We start from the raw sequence: 13,766 nt of genomic DNA on the forward strand, positions 1-13,766 counted from the left end.
AGAGGAAACGGGGGGCGACCTTTGCTGTTGCTCTAGCGAAGAGGCCCGAGGGATCTGTCCGCCCCGCAGCCGGGATCATGCCGGCGGGGAAGGCTTTCCGTCGGAGGAAGGTGGACTCCGAGGAGGAGGACGAGGACGAGCAGGTCACCGAGGAAGTTCGGTGGGTGCGGGGGCTGCGGGGGCTGCGGGGGCTGGGTGCCCCCCTCTTTTAAACATTTGGGGGTTTAGAGATGGGGGGGTTGGTCCAGGAGGGTGGTTTTGCGTGTGGTCCTGTTGCAAAGAAGCAGGCACGAATTCAGAAAGTGGTGAGTAGGGCATTCTGTTGTTGTTGTTGTTGTTATTAATAATGATAATGATAATAATAGTATTATTATTAATTAAAGAGAAACGTCCTGGGACAGAACAACGGTCCATGTCGTCCAGCATTTTGCTCACACAGTAGCCAACTAGCTGCCTATGTGAGAAGCCCACAAATAGGACATCAGTGCCGCAGCACTCTCCCATCCATGTTCCCCAGCAACTGGCACATGTAGGGTGCAATGCTATGCATGTTTAGACTGGAAAAAGCCCTACACCTCCCTGCTGGAGTTGTAAAACATTTTTTCTCTGTAAACGTGCATAGCATTGTACCCTGACTTCCTCTAATACTGGAGGGAATATATAGCCATCATGACTAGTAGACATTGATAGCCTTGTTTGTTTGTTACTTTTATATCCCGCCTTTTTTCCTCCAAGGATCCTAAGGGAGCTTACATGATTCTCCTCTCCATTTTATCCTCACAACAACCCTGTGAGGTTGGTTAGGCTGAGAGTCAGTGACTGATCCAGAGTCACCCAATCAGCTTCATAGTTGAGTGGGGACTAGAATCTGGTCTAGAACCCTGTCCAGTTCTTTCACCACTACACCACACTGGCTTATCCTCCCTGAGTTTGTCAAATCTCCTTTAAAAACCGCCCAAAGTGGTGGCCATCACTACGTTTTGTGCAAATTCCATAGTTTAACCCTGCACTGTGTGAAGAAGTCCTTCCTTTGATCTGTCCTGAATCTCCCACCCATCAGCTTCATGGGATGACCCCAGGTTCTAGTAGAGAGAGGGAGAAAAATATTTCCCTATCCACTTTCTCCACACCATGCATCATTTTGTACACCTCTATCATGTCTCCCCTCACTCGCCTATTTTTCTAAGCTAAACAGTCCCAGATGTTGTAACCTTATTACATTTATATCCCGCCTTTCCTCCGAAGAGCGCAAGGTAGCGTACACAGTCCTGCCCATCCCCCGTCCCCAATTTTATCCTCAGTCCCTCCCATTTCCGCCCCTGCCCTGGCCACAATTTTATCCTCACAATTTGTGAGGCAAGTTATGTTTAGAGATGTGAAGGCCTGGGGAGAAAACCCCAGGAAAAAAGGGGGGACCAGAAAACTGGGGAAAACCAATTTTGTCTATTTCTCTTCCCAGGGATTTTTGGGACAATGGCCAGGGGCAGGGGGGCTTTTTTCCTGTCCCCCCCCCCCCAAGCCTTCACATCAGGCTGAGAAAAAGAGTGATTAATCCAGGGTCACCCAGAGAGCTTCATGAGTTTTGCCACTGTATCTCCACGATTGAACGCCAGTTTATGAGCCACTACATCACACAAGCTCTCAGTGGGAGAGCAATCTTCATAGGGAATGAGGGGTAGAGGGACAAACAAACAGAAGTATTTATTTTTATCGTAAAAAATCTATTCCTGGCCTTTGGTTGGACTCGGTGGTCTTATAGGCCCCGTCAACCCTACTATTCTGTGATTCTATGAACCATGAAAACAGCAGCAGGATCAGTATCCTTAGTAGCTTAGTATTTCTTTATGTGTGTATTTAAAGCATTTTTACCCTACTCTTCTGCCAAAAAGGCTTCCAGAGTGGCTTACAATAAATCAGTACACATGACAGTTACAGGAACCTGCATTCCACTGAGTCAGATGCTTGTTCCATCTAGTCCAGTATTGTCAACATTGACTGGCAGCACCTCTCCAGGGTTTCTGGCAGGAGTTTTTCTTGCCCTGCCTGAAGATGCTGGGAATCAAATCTGGGATCTTCTGCATGCAAAGCATATGCTTTACCACAGAGCTACAGTCCCTGCACGCAGGCTTACAATCTAAAAAAGACACGGCACACATGGAAAAAGGGATGGGAAGGGAAGAGGAAAAAATTAAGCAGACTTTCTGCAGGACTGGTGGAATGGCTGGAGAGACAGTCCAACTGGAGCAAGCCCTGATGTTTTCTTTGCCTGCTCCTGCCTCCCTCATTTCATCTTCTTTCCCACAGGGCCGTTGCCTTAAATCTATTCTGTTTTTTCTCCCCTCCAGGTTAAAACTGGAGGAAGCAAAAGAAGTACAGAATCTCAGGAGGAGACCAAATGGAGTGAGGTAAGAGTTATTGGGAAAGAACCTCAACATTCCTCAGAGGTTTCCATGTGAGCTTGAACATTGTGGTACTAAAGTAAGGATTACATAGAGTGCGTTAATATCAATTGTGGCACTTTGGGTTCTCCAGAATCTCAGCTTTTCTTTTCTGGGAATTCATTTGCTTCTGAAAAGTTTCTAGCACTCATGATGGCTGAGAATAATTCGAATAACTTCCAGACAAATGGCTGTAATTCAGGGCAGGTTCTAGGCTAAAGGGAGCAATGCAAACTGAAGCAAAGTGCCATATGCTGCTGTCAGGCTTAAGATAACATTGGGAGTTTTTCTTGATTGACTTGAGTTTCTCTCTTGCGTGTGTTTTTTTCCCAAAGTGCTGCTGCTCTACTCGTGGGGGAGAAGTTACAAGAAGAGACGACATTGGTGGTAAGTTCAGGGAGGGAAGGGAGGAAGTTATTTCTCATACCTGGAACTGTAAGAATATTAAAGATCTTTATTTAATTATTTAAAACATTTGTATCCCACCCTATATCATTAAGTTCTCAGTGCAGCTTACAGATAAAATCAGTTTAAACAATATAAAACAAATAATTTAAACAGTTAAAACATATTAAACAAGCTAATACCAATTAAAATCTAAAACAATAAAACAGTTAAAACAGTGTGCTACTTTAGGGAATGCATTTAGCCCTCAAAGGCTTTGGTAAAAAGCCGTGTTTTTACTTGGTGCTGAAATGAGACCAATATCTGTGCCAGTCGGGCCTCCAAAAGGAGGGCATTCCACTACGCCCTGTTCATCACTTTTCTCCCTCTGTGCCAGTCCTAAGCAGGGCTGACAAAAATATTTCAAGTTCCAAGTCAATGGCATTAAAATTTCAGGCCTGTTTGATTTGCAAAATTTGTGCTTCAGCAGATTTTATGGGATGAAGTTGGCCTCTACAGCCACATTTGGTACTTGTCTGACGTACAACTAATTGCTTCAAAGGTTGTTTAAATCTGAACATTTTCTTCTCTGAATCTGATAGGTTTTACGCAAATTCCATGGTGTATTTGTATATAGATGCTATAGGAAAGGGACTGGATTAGATCAACCTTTAGTGACCATAATACCCCTCCTGCTGCAGTTGTGAGGAACCTCTTGCCCTCCAGTTGTTGTTGGACTAGAATGTCCATCAGCCGCAGCCAGCATGGCCAGTGGTCAGAGATGATGGGAGTTGTAGTCCAACAACATCTGGCGGGCGCCATGTTCCCCATCCCTGTCCTACTTAGTTCAGCGGGCCTTACTTCCAAGTAAGTATGGACAGGATTGCTTCCTTACAATACAATCCTAAGCAGCAGGCCAAGGTACCTGAAGGATCGTCTCCTCCCATATACACCTGCCTAGACTCTTAAGATCGTCCTCAGCGGTCCCTCTCCAGGAGCCCCCACCAAAGGAAGTGAGGTGGGTGGCTACCAAGAAGAGGGCATTTTCTGCTGTGGCACCCCAGTTGTGGAATGAGCTTCCCAGGGAGGCTCGCCTGGCGCCTATGTTGTGCTCTTTTCGGTGCCAGCTGAAGACCTTATTTGCCTGGGATTTTTAAATCTGCCACTTTCTTTTAAATCTTTGCATTTCTGCTAGGTTTGATTTTGTTTTTTGTTTTTATTTTATGCTGTAGTTTTTAACTTTTATGTTGTGTTTTATCTTGTTGTATTTGATGGTTTTAATTGTTGTGAACTGCCCAGAGAGCTTCTGCTATTCGGCAGTATAGAAATGTAATAGATAAATCAATAAAATAAATATCTACCCAGAAGTAAGACCCACTGAGTTCAATGGGACTTATTCCCAGGGGTAAGATTGCAGCCCTATTAAGCAATAGCAAGCTTTGCAGATCTGTTGTTTCTGAAACTTCATAGCCCTTTCACTCCACTATTTACTTTTTCTTCTTTCTCTATACCGGGCTTTGTATGCCTGCGTGTATGCTAACTGAGAATAGCACAAAGCGTTGAATTGAACCTTAAGCAAGTGGACTTCTGTTCGTGTAATGCAGGGATGCTGAGTGTCCTGGGGTCCCAATTTGGCTGGATTGGGACCCCAGGTTGGCTGGATTGGGCCCATGGGCATGAGGTTCAAGACCTGTGCCATAGATCACGTTGCTTTTTTAATCTAATAATCCACTTAATTAAAAACAACAACCCACCTGTTGGATTAACAGGTTTTGTTAATGGCTTTCCATGTTCACTTAAGCTCCAAAATGCTGGAGAATTGCAGGTATTAAGGGCCATGCCCTTAACAGGTGCATTATTTGGGCCATATGGATATGGATGGTATCCTATGCTGTGCCTTGTTCCAGCTTCCCCACTACCTTGGAGCTGGATCTCTGTCAGCGATGGAGCATTGGACCAAAACCCCAGATTTGTCTGTTCACTGGAATTGACACATGGAGTCTATGCAACTGAAGCTATTAAATCAACTGCACCTGTAGGTCTGGCTTGTGAATGGTGGCAAAAGACATGCCGGAGTCGGGGAATCACAGTTTTACTCTGCTGCGTGTGCACTGGAAAGTTTCAGGATTCCAAAGCATTCTTCCTTTGCAGCCTGGGAGTGGAGATCAGCTGTAACTGCCCCTACATTGTACGTAGCTCTGGTCATTGGTTTTCTGTGGTCAAAAGAGATGCTGAGAGCTTATACTACAATAAATTAAATATGATGAGATCACAGAGTCTTTTTTTTTCCCCTCTTCCCATCAGGACGATCCCTTTAAGATAAAGACTGGTGGAATGGTAGACATGAAGAAACTGAAAGAACGAGGCAAGGACAGGTGGGTGTGATGTGACTGAATTCCTCTACAGGGGGTGTGTTCCTCTGAGCGATGGGTAATGATGTAGGTAATAGCAATGATTGCTCTTGACCACTTTGTGTTAATTGAGTTTAATGTGCTGTGATAAAGAGCAACTTCTCACTGAGATGGTCTACTAATTTAGATTGTAGATGAAGGCTCACTTGCTTGAACACTCCTTTACAAAAATATCCCTGCATGTGGAAAAGTAGCATGACTAAAATGGTACAGCCCATGGGTAGACCATCTCCGTGAGAACTAGAGCCAAATCAGTCTGCATGGTTAATTCCACGTTGTGGTGTCTGGTCCTTACTTTGTAAGATACTAGGAGTTGTGTGCAAGAAGGGAGTAGGAGAAGGAAGGCTTCAGCTAAGGGCAACTTCTCCTGTCACTGCAGTGCTGCAATGGGAAAAGTTTTACATAGTGACATTCTCTCCTGTGTATCTTTTAAAGCAGGAGTGGTCATCTTGTGGCCCTCCAGATATTTTGGCCTACAACTCCGTTTTCATTGGCTATGCTGGCTATGGCTGATGGCAGTTGTAGGCCAAAGATCTGGAGGGCCACAAGTTGCCCACCCCTGTTTTAAAGCTACAAGAAGGCTGATTTTTAACTCCCATGTGCTTGCATTCATCCTGTGTTACCCTTGCCTCCACATCCTTCTCTCTCTCACGCTCATTTGTTACCCTTTGCTCTTCCTCCTATCCCTCTTTTCGTTTTCTTCACTGTTGAAATTTAGATTGTAAGCTCCTTGGGGCAGGAACCTGTCATGCTCGTGTGTGTGTGTTTTAGTATGATGTTCTGTAAATGTACCATGGATATCGATGGAGCTGTAAGAAATCCAAATCTTTTTGGCTGCAGGTGGCTAGTGAGTTAGTTATAAAGCAGTTTGCCTGTTATCCGCTTAATCCTATGCATGTTTCCTTGGATGCGAGTCCCACTGTGTACAGTGAATCTTACTCTCAGGTAAGCATGCAGAAGTGCAGCCTACAGGTGCAATCCAGGAGAGTTACAGCACTGGAAGAGCTGTGTGGTGTAGTGGTGAGAGTGTTGGACTGGTAGCCGGGAGATCCGGGTTCCAGTCCCCACTTGGCCATTGAAGCTCACTGGGTGACTTTGGGCCAGTCACAGACTCTCTTGTGAGGCTAAAATGGAGAGGAGGAGGAGGAGGCTAATGTAAGCTGCCCTGGGTTCCTCGCAAGAGGAAAAAAGGCGGGATATAAATGCAATAAACAAACAATAAACGAACAAACACTGGAAGTCCCTAGATGTTAATTTAAGGCAGGGGTGTTGAACCTCTTTCAACCCAAGGGCCAAATTAAATTTCAGAGAAGCTGTCTGGTGGGACCTCATTCCAGTGGTGGGTGGAAGAATTGGGGCCCAAACCACACAAAATACTGGTATATTGTAGCTGAAAGCTCTTACTGCCAGTGGCTAACCGTTAGGAGAGGGATTTTGACCTTTTGGAATAGGGGGGAAAACGGCTAAAAGCTGAGAAGCCACCTAACAATTGGCAGACAGTCAGGGGAAATGGGGTGAGGCCAGAGAGCAGGGCGTGGCTGCCTGGGAGACTCCAGAAGGGCCAGATTGGAGCCACAGGAGGGCCTGAAATTCCCCTTCCTGGTGCAAGGCCACCCTCTGCATGCATGTCTCCCGTACAGGATCAGTGAAGAGGAAGACCTCAACCTCGGGACCTCTTTTTCAGCAGAGACCAACAGGAGGGATGAAGATGCTGACATGTAAGTGGTTTGCTGTGTTCTAGGTAGCAGGTGGAGCCTGTGTTCTAGTTAGCAGGCTCTCCCTTTGCCCACAACACGCATCCCCCCGCCCCCCCCCCCCCCGGCCTGAATATTTCTAATTGGAGTGTCCCTACGCTCCACTTAAGAACATAAGAAGTGCTGTGTTGGATTAGACCAAAGGCTTATGCAGTCCAGCATCAGGTGTCCCTACGGGGCCAACTATTTATTTCATTTTATGTAATACCTTTCTAAACCACCGTTCTTCCAAGGCACCGAAAGCAGTTTACCATTTTTTAAGGTACTGAAACAAACAGATGTTATTAGAAAGCATCAGAGCCTGGGTCTCTCAGGCTGTTGATGGTCCCTTCTGATGGCGTGACCTCCCCCGCCTGGGCTTCTTGTCTTTTACCTTTTCTTAAAGCACACAGGTCTTAAGTAGCCCCAAGGAAGTTGGGGGTAGGGCTGCCCCGAACTAGATTCCTTCAGGAAGCCCTCAAGCTGAGCATGAAAACAGAGGCCTTTTCCCATTTCCCCTCCAAGCCCACCAGCATCTGGAATTCAAACCAAACCGAAAGTGTTTATTTAGGGACCCTGGTTTGCACAATCAAGCCACCCATGCTTTGTAAACCATGGGTGGTTTGCGAGCATGCGGGAGCAAGCGAGTTTCCTCGTCCACCCGCTTCCTCTTTTCCCGATCTTGGGTTGTTTTTCTGATGTGCAAACCTGGAAACTCTGGGTTCTTCAGGGGTTAAGCAACCCAGAGTTACCCCATGGTTTGTTGTTGGCTTAACTTTTGCAACAATCTTTGGATTAAGCAATAAATGCATTACGTACTTGTTGGCTTAACTCTTGCGTTGTTCCACCACTGAACAACCCAGAGTTTCCAGGTTTGCACGTCCCGGAACAACCCAGGGATGGGGTGGAACTGCAAACAGAAGCGGCAAGTGAGCAGGAGGCAGCGCGCTCCCTCCTGTGTACCCCTGCCAATTCCTGGGTTAAACAATCCCGGAATTGGCCGTGATGTGCGAACCAGGTCATTATGTCATCACTACATTGCGTGCTGTCAGGGTGATACGTGTGTGTGCGTGTTCATGTGTATTTAATTTTTTTAAAGTTTTAAGAATTTCCAGAGCAGCAGCCCTGATTTGTCTGTTGCATTGAAAACAACAAATAATCTTGAGATCTCTTAAAGGCCAGCAGATTTACTATGCCATTAGAGTTTATGGACCACAGCCCACTTTATCAGACTCATGAAGTACTATCCAGAGATTGAGGTGCATATATAGTTCATGCAGTGAGAGGGGAAATTGTAAACAGTGGAAGGAAACTACTGACAATCGCATAGTTAACACCGGCCATTCACAAAAGAGTTGTGGCTAATAATATAAACATCCTGGCATTAGGTAAGCCAATGAACATCCCCACTGTGTTTTTCAAATAAAAACACACCCTGATTTGAAAGAACTCCTGATGTGGGTGGCCAATAGAACACCCATTATTTGGAAATGCTTGACCTCGAAATTCCATCTACCGTTCCCAGCCAGTGAGAAGTGTTAAGCTTTTCAGGGCTGGAAAAGGAAAAAAAAATTGGAAGGTTCTGCTGCATTGACAGCCCTCTGAAAAGGTGAGCTGAACTTCCACCCATTCATTTCATTTATTATATTTCTGTACTGCCCCATAGCCGAAGCTCTCTGGGCGGTTCACAAAAATTAAAAACCATTAAAATGCATTATATAAAATATAAAACCCATTCACATAATGACATAAAACAAATAACACACACAACACCGACATATATCTAAAACAATTTAAAACAATCAGCCAGAGACAATCAAAAGACTCATTATACACTGCCAGATGCCTGAGAGAAGAGGGCAGTTTTTACCTGGAGCTGAAAGGATGACAATGTTGGCGCCAGGTGGGCCTTGTCAGGGAGATTATTCCATAAATGGGGGGCCACCACCAAGAGGGCCCTCTCCCTTGTTGCTGCTCTCCGAGCTTCCCTCAGAGGAGGCTCCTGAAGGAGGGCCATAGATGCAGAGTGTAGCATGCAGGCTGGTTCATGCCGGGAGAGGCGTTCTGTCAGGTACTGTGGTCCCGAGCCGTGTAGGGCTTTATAGGTCAAAACCAGCACCCACAAACAAGCCAGGCTGCGTTTTCCTGGGTGTTGACATGACATGTTGGCTTCCTGTTCAGGATGAAATACATTGAAACCGAGCTGAAGAAGAGGAAGGGGATTGTGGAAAACGAGGAGCAGAAAGTGAAGCAGAAGAATGCGGAGGACTGCCTGTATGAACTCCCCGAGAGCATCCGCGTCTCTTCGGCCAAAAAGACAGAGGAGATGCTCTCCAATCAGATGCTGAGTGGGATTCCTGAGGTGGACCTCGGAATTGAGTAAGTGGCTGGGGGTCTTTGTTTCTTCAGCAGCACGTTCTCCAACTGGCTGGGAAAATGGCGGCCCTGCCACTCTACAGCGGCACCCAGCCTTTGGAAAACCCTCCTTCGTGCAGTTCAGGAGGCCAAAAACGTGGCATCTTTTAAAACACACTTGCTCACCCAGGTTCCCCCTGGGCTGTAATTAAATTAGCCATGCTGCTCCATTTTACTGCTCCTTGAATTGTTTTGTTGTAGTTGGGGGTGTTTTTAATGTTGTGTTTTTATTATCATATCTCAAATGTGATTTTAAAATTTATTGTGAGCCGCTGAGGGATTTTATTATATTCAGCGGTATATAAGTTTCAATAATAATAACAGTAGTAGTAGTAAAGTAGTGATGTACCAAGTTGAGAAAGCCAAGGAGGATATGAACCATGGGAGTGGGAGCGTGGATGGCAGGTCAGCCATCAGAAGCTCAGCGAGAAGTGTTGTTTTCTGGGAGACATCAGACGCATTAAACCCCCGGGCTACCTTTTCCCTAATCTAGAACAGCGGTGGGTGGGTCATGGGCCACATTTGACCCCTGCTACCCTCAGTTTCCCCTTTGTGGATCACTGCCTTGTTGTGGCGAAGGGGCTTGCGTTAACTCAGTGAAGCCATAAGCTATGCCGTGCAGGGCCAAGACGGACAGGTCATGGTGGAGAGTTCTGACAAAATGGTCCACTGAAGAAGGAAATGGCAACCCACTCTAGTATTCTTGCCAAGAAAACCCCATGGAACATATCACAAGGCTAAAAGAGATGACGCCGGAAGATGAGCCCCTCAGGTCGGAAGGTGTCCAATATACTACTGGGGAAGAGCAGAGGGAATTTCCAAGTAGCGCCAGAAAGAGTGAAGTGGCTGGGCCAAAAGGACACTCAGCTGTGGATGTGTCTGGTGGTGAAAAGAAAATCCGATGCTGTAAAGAACAGTATTGTTTAGGAACCTGGCATGTAAGATCAATGAATCAAGGTAAGCTGGGAAAGATTGAAGGCAAAAGGAGAAGGGGACGGCAGAGGACAAGATGGCTAGATAGCATCACCGATGCAATGAATATGAACTTGAGCACACTCCAGGAGAGAGCGGAGGACAGGAAGGCCTGGCGTGCCATGGTCCATGGGGTCACAAAGAGTCGGACACGACTGAACGACTGAACAAAACAAAAAAACCCTCAGTATGGGGGTGATGGCCAAAATATTTTTTTGTACACACACAAAATGGCCGTTGTACCGCTGCGTAGCACTAAAGCAGTAAACTTTAACTTGTTCAGAAGCTAAATTGATTCTTTTAGTGCTACAGAGTACTAAAAGTGGCCCCTTTGGGGCCTGCAGGGGTGCTCCAAGGACTGCAGCAAAAAGCCCCCCCCCCACGACCTTCCACAGTTATCCACTCCTGATTTAGAATGATGATCACGACATAGGAGAATTATTTACTTTTCCCTCCTTTCTTTTTGTCCTTTTAGAGCAAAGATCAAAAACATAATCTCCACTGAGGAGGCCAAAGCACGGTTGCTTGCCGAGCAGCAGAATAAAAAGAAAGACAGCGAAACCTCCTTCGTTCCCACAAACATGGCCGTCAATTATGTCCAGCACAACAGATGTGAGTCCTGGCTGTGTGTGCTTGCACTTCAGGGCAAGGGCTGGCCGGCACACCCATTGGTCAAATGGGACACTTGTCCAGGCATCCTCAGCCTAGCAGGCCTGCTCCTCAATGGCTGTGCTTCAGCCGCCTTTCGCAACGTGCTGTGGTTGCTGAGGAACTGCAGGGTGTAGTCTGTGCCAGAGGTGGGGGCAAGTAGGGTAGGGCCGTAGCTCAGTGGTAGAGCTCCTGCTTTGCATGCATAAGGGCCCAGGTTCGATCCCTGGCATATCCAGGTAGGACTGGAAAAAACCTTGCCTGAAAGCCGTTGCTGCCAGGCACTGTTGACAGTACTGGGCTAGATGGACCGAGGGTCTGACATGATATAAGTCAGCTACCTATGATCCTTAGTAGCTTTGTGCGCGCGCGCACCCCCCCCCCCGCATACAAACCCCTTGTTACTGGATCCCTGTGTTTACTTGAAGGAAAGGCACTCTTTGCATCCTCAGAGAGCTTTTGTTTTATTATCAACAATATATACTATGCTTGAAATGGGCAGAAACGTTTCTAAGCACTGTGCACAGATTAAAAACAAGACAGATCCTACTCATAAGCCTCCAATCTAAAAGGTGTAGTACAAAAGAAAAATAGAATGATGGGTGGGGGGAACAAGCAAACCTGGGCGCCAGTCTTAAGATTACATAATTGTTCTTATAATGTCCAGCTGGAACGGAGGCACTTCAGGGAAAGAGGAGGATCAGAATAGCTGCTGGTCTCTCGGCTGAGCTAATGGAGTGGGCCCTGCTGGCTGGAGCCTTGAACAGGAGCACTCCTCTTGGGGGCTGGGTAATGCGCTGCAACACTGTGTTGCAGGTCCCACTTGAATAATTTGTATTCCTTAATGTCAGTAAGCTACCTTGAGAGCACCATTTGAACTGGAGAAGCAGGGTAGAAACCCTATAAATAAATACATAAATTGTATCGAATGTTACAAACCCTAAGCACATCTGCAAATTCTTTCTTCATTGGTATGTTTTGAGTGCCATTTGAATGCTGTACCTAATTAACTACCACATAATGAATTGGGCTGACCCAGATATAATGCCAAACTACAGGTTGGTGCTGCATAAATGAGCCTTTAAGGGCCTCCTAACCTGCGCGCTCCCCCTTCCCGTGTGTAATCCCTGGGTTAAGGCAAACCACGGCTTGCTTTCCCCCCTGAACCAGCAAACCATGGTTTGAGCTTACCTTGCACACAAGGCTTGAAAACCATGGTTTGGATGGCAAGTGCAGACCATAGTTTGCCAGTTCAGATGTCACAGCAAACTGTGGTTTGAGTTGAAATAGGAAGTAACTGAATTGAAGCAAAGCATATGAGGGGAGGAGAAGGAAGAGATTACGATAATTGAAGGGTCCTCAAAAGTTCGTTCATGTAGGTCAAACTATGATTTTGTGTTACATCTGAGCCAAGCCATTGTCTGTGTATTGCTATGTTACTGTAACAGTCTGAATCGGTTGGCTGTCTCCTTCCAGTTTATCACGAAGAGCTGCATGCACCAGTAAGAAGAAATAAGGAGGAACCCAAAGCTCGTCCTCTGAGAGTGGGAGATACTGAGAAACCAGAACCTGAGAGTAAGTTCCTGCAATAAGTAATTCTATGGATTTCTGGAACGCCAGTGTGGCCACGACAATACAAAAGTGATCTTTGCCCTCTCGCTCCCAGCTAAGGAGAGCCATGCTGGATCAGACCAAAGGTGTATTGAGTCCAGCATTCTGGCCTCACAGTGGCCAACTGATGCCTCTGGGAAGCCCACAAGTAGGAGATGAGCGCAAAAGTAGCCTCCTGCTCATTTTTCACATGCTGGCAGGACAGGGCATGAATCGTGGAGATTTAATGACTATACATGACCTAAACTGTTAGTTTCTTTATTTTCCTGCTTGTTTATTCATAGAATCCATGTCTAGGGAAGATGCTCTTGTCGTCTTCTGTAATAATAATAATCTGAAAATGACTTTAATAAAATTTCATAAGAATTTATTGCATTTCTATACTGCCCAATAGCCGAAGCTCATAATAATAACATGAGCCAGCAGTGCAATGCGGCTGCTGAAAAAGCGAATGTGATCTTAGGCTGTATTAACAGAAGCAATAGTGCCCAGATCATGAGAAGTAATAGTTCCCCTTTATTCTGCACTGGTCAGGCTGCATCTGGAGTGCTGTGTCCAGTTCTGGGCACCATATTTTAGGAAGGGTATTGACAAATTTGAGTGCATCTACAGGATGGGGAACAGGATGGTGAGGGGTCTAGAAACCAAGTCCTTGGAAAATGGTTGAAAGAGCTGGAGAAGAAATGATGAAGGGAGATGTGATGGCTGTCTTCAAATATCTGATAGGCCATCATGCAGAAGATGGAACAGACTTGTTCTCTGTTGCTCCAGAAGGCAGGACTGGAGCCACTGGATGGAAATTGCAGGGAAGCAGATTTTGGCAGTAGGACAGGAGTCCCCAACCTTTTTGGATCAGTGGGGACACTTGGAATTTTGAAAGTGTTGTGGATGCTCTCACAAAATGGCTGCCATGGCAGGGCTTGCCTGTTCATAAATTGGCTGCAATGGTGGGCATGGCCGATGATGAAACACTCATTTCCCAGAAGCCGGGACTTCTCTTTGCAATATGCCAGTCTCCCAGTTTAATCAACATCATCCAGTTTTTCAAAATAAAAATCAGAAGGGGCAGGGAATCTAATGGGCATCAAGAGACATGCTCATGGGCACTACATTGGAATCTCCAGCATTAGGAGAAATTTCCTAATGGTCAGAGC

At 46.0% G+C, this 13,766-nt stretch overlaps 2 protein-coding genes across 3 annotated transcripts in view; one reads left to right on the forward strand and one right to left on the reverse strand.

Annotated features, from left to right (window-relative positions):
- The window catches only part of C14H9orf78 (chromosome 14 C9orf78 homolog), a 14,720-nt gene continuing 954 nt past the window's right edge, over positions 1–13,766 (forward strand). The window contains exons 1-8 of the mRNA XM_084821399.1: positions 1–160; positions 2,346–2,405; positions 2,774–2,825; positions 5,127–5,197; positions 6,874–6,951; positions 9,148–9,345; positions 10,829–10,965; positions 12,478–12,576. Coding sequence (XP_084677525.1) covers positions 78–160; positions 2,346–2,405; positions 2,774–2,825; positions 5,127–5,197; positions 6,874–6,951; positions 9,148–9,345; positions 10,829–10,965; positions 12,478–12,576 — 778 coding nt within the window. The 5' untranslated portion in view covers positions 1–77. The remainder of the gene's footprint in view (positions 161–2,345; positions 2,406–2,773; positions 2,826–5,126; positions 5,198–6,873; positions 6,952–9,147; positions 9,346–10,828; positions 10,966–12,477; positions 12,577–13,766) is intronic.
- Positions 8,739–13,766, reverse strand: part of RABEPK (Rab9 effector protein with kelch motifs) — a 26,256-nt gene continuing 21,228 nt past the window's right edge. Inside the window, exon 9 of one of the 2 annotated variants that reach the window (XM_084821394.1) lies at positions 8,739–9,139. In XM_084821394.1, the coding sequence (XP_084677520.1) occupies positions 8,795–9,139 (345 nt within the window). In that variant the 3' untranslated portion in view covers positions 8,739–8,794. The remainder of the gene's footprint in view (positions 9,140–13,766) is intronic. The other variant, XM_084821396.1, reaches the window with a different exon arrangement.

The sequence above is a fragment of the Heloderma suspectum genome, chromosome 14 (assembly GCF_057233095.1).
Source record: "Heloderma suspectum isolate Gila_16-S chromosome 14, 16-S_ref, whole genome shotgun sequence".
Taxonomy (NCBI): domain Eukaryota; kingdom Metazoa; phylum Chordata; class Lepidosauria; order Squamata; family Helodermatidae; genus Heloderma; species Heloderma suspectum.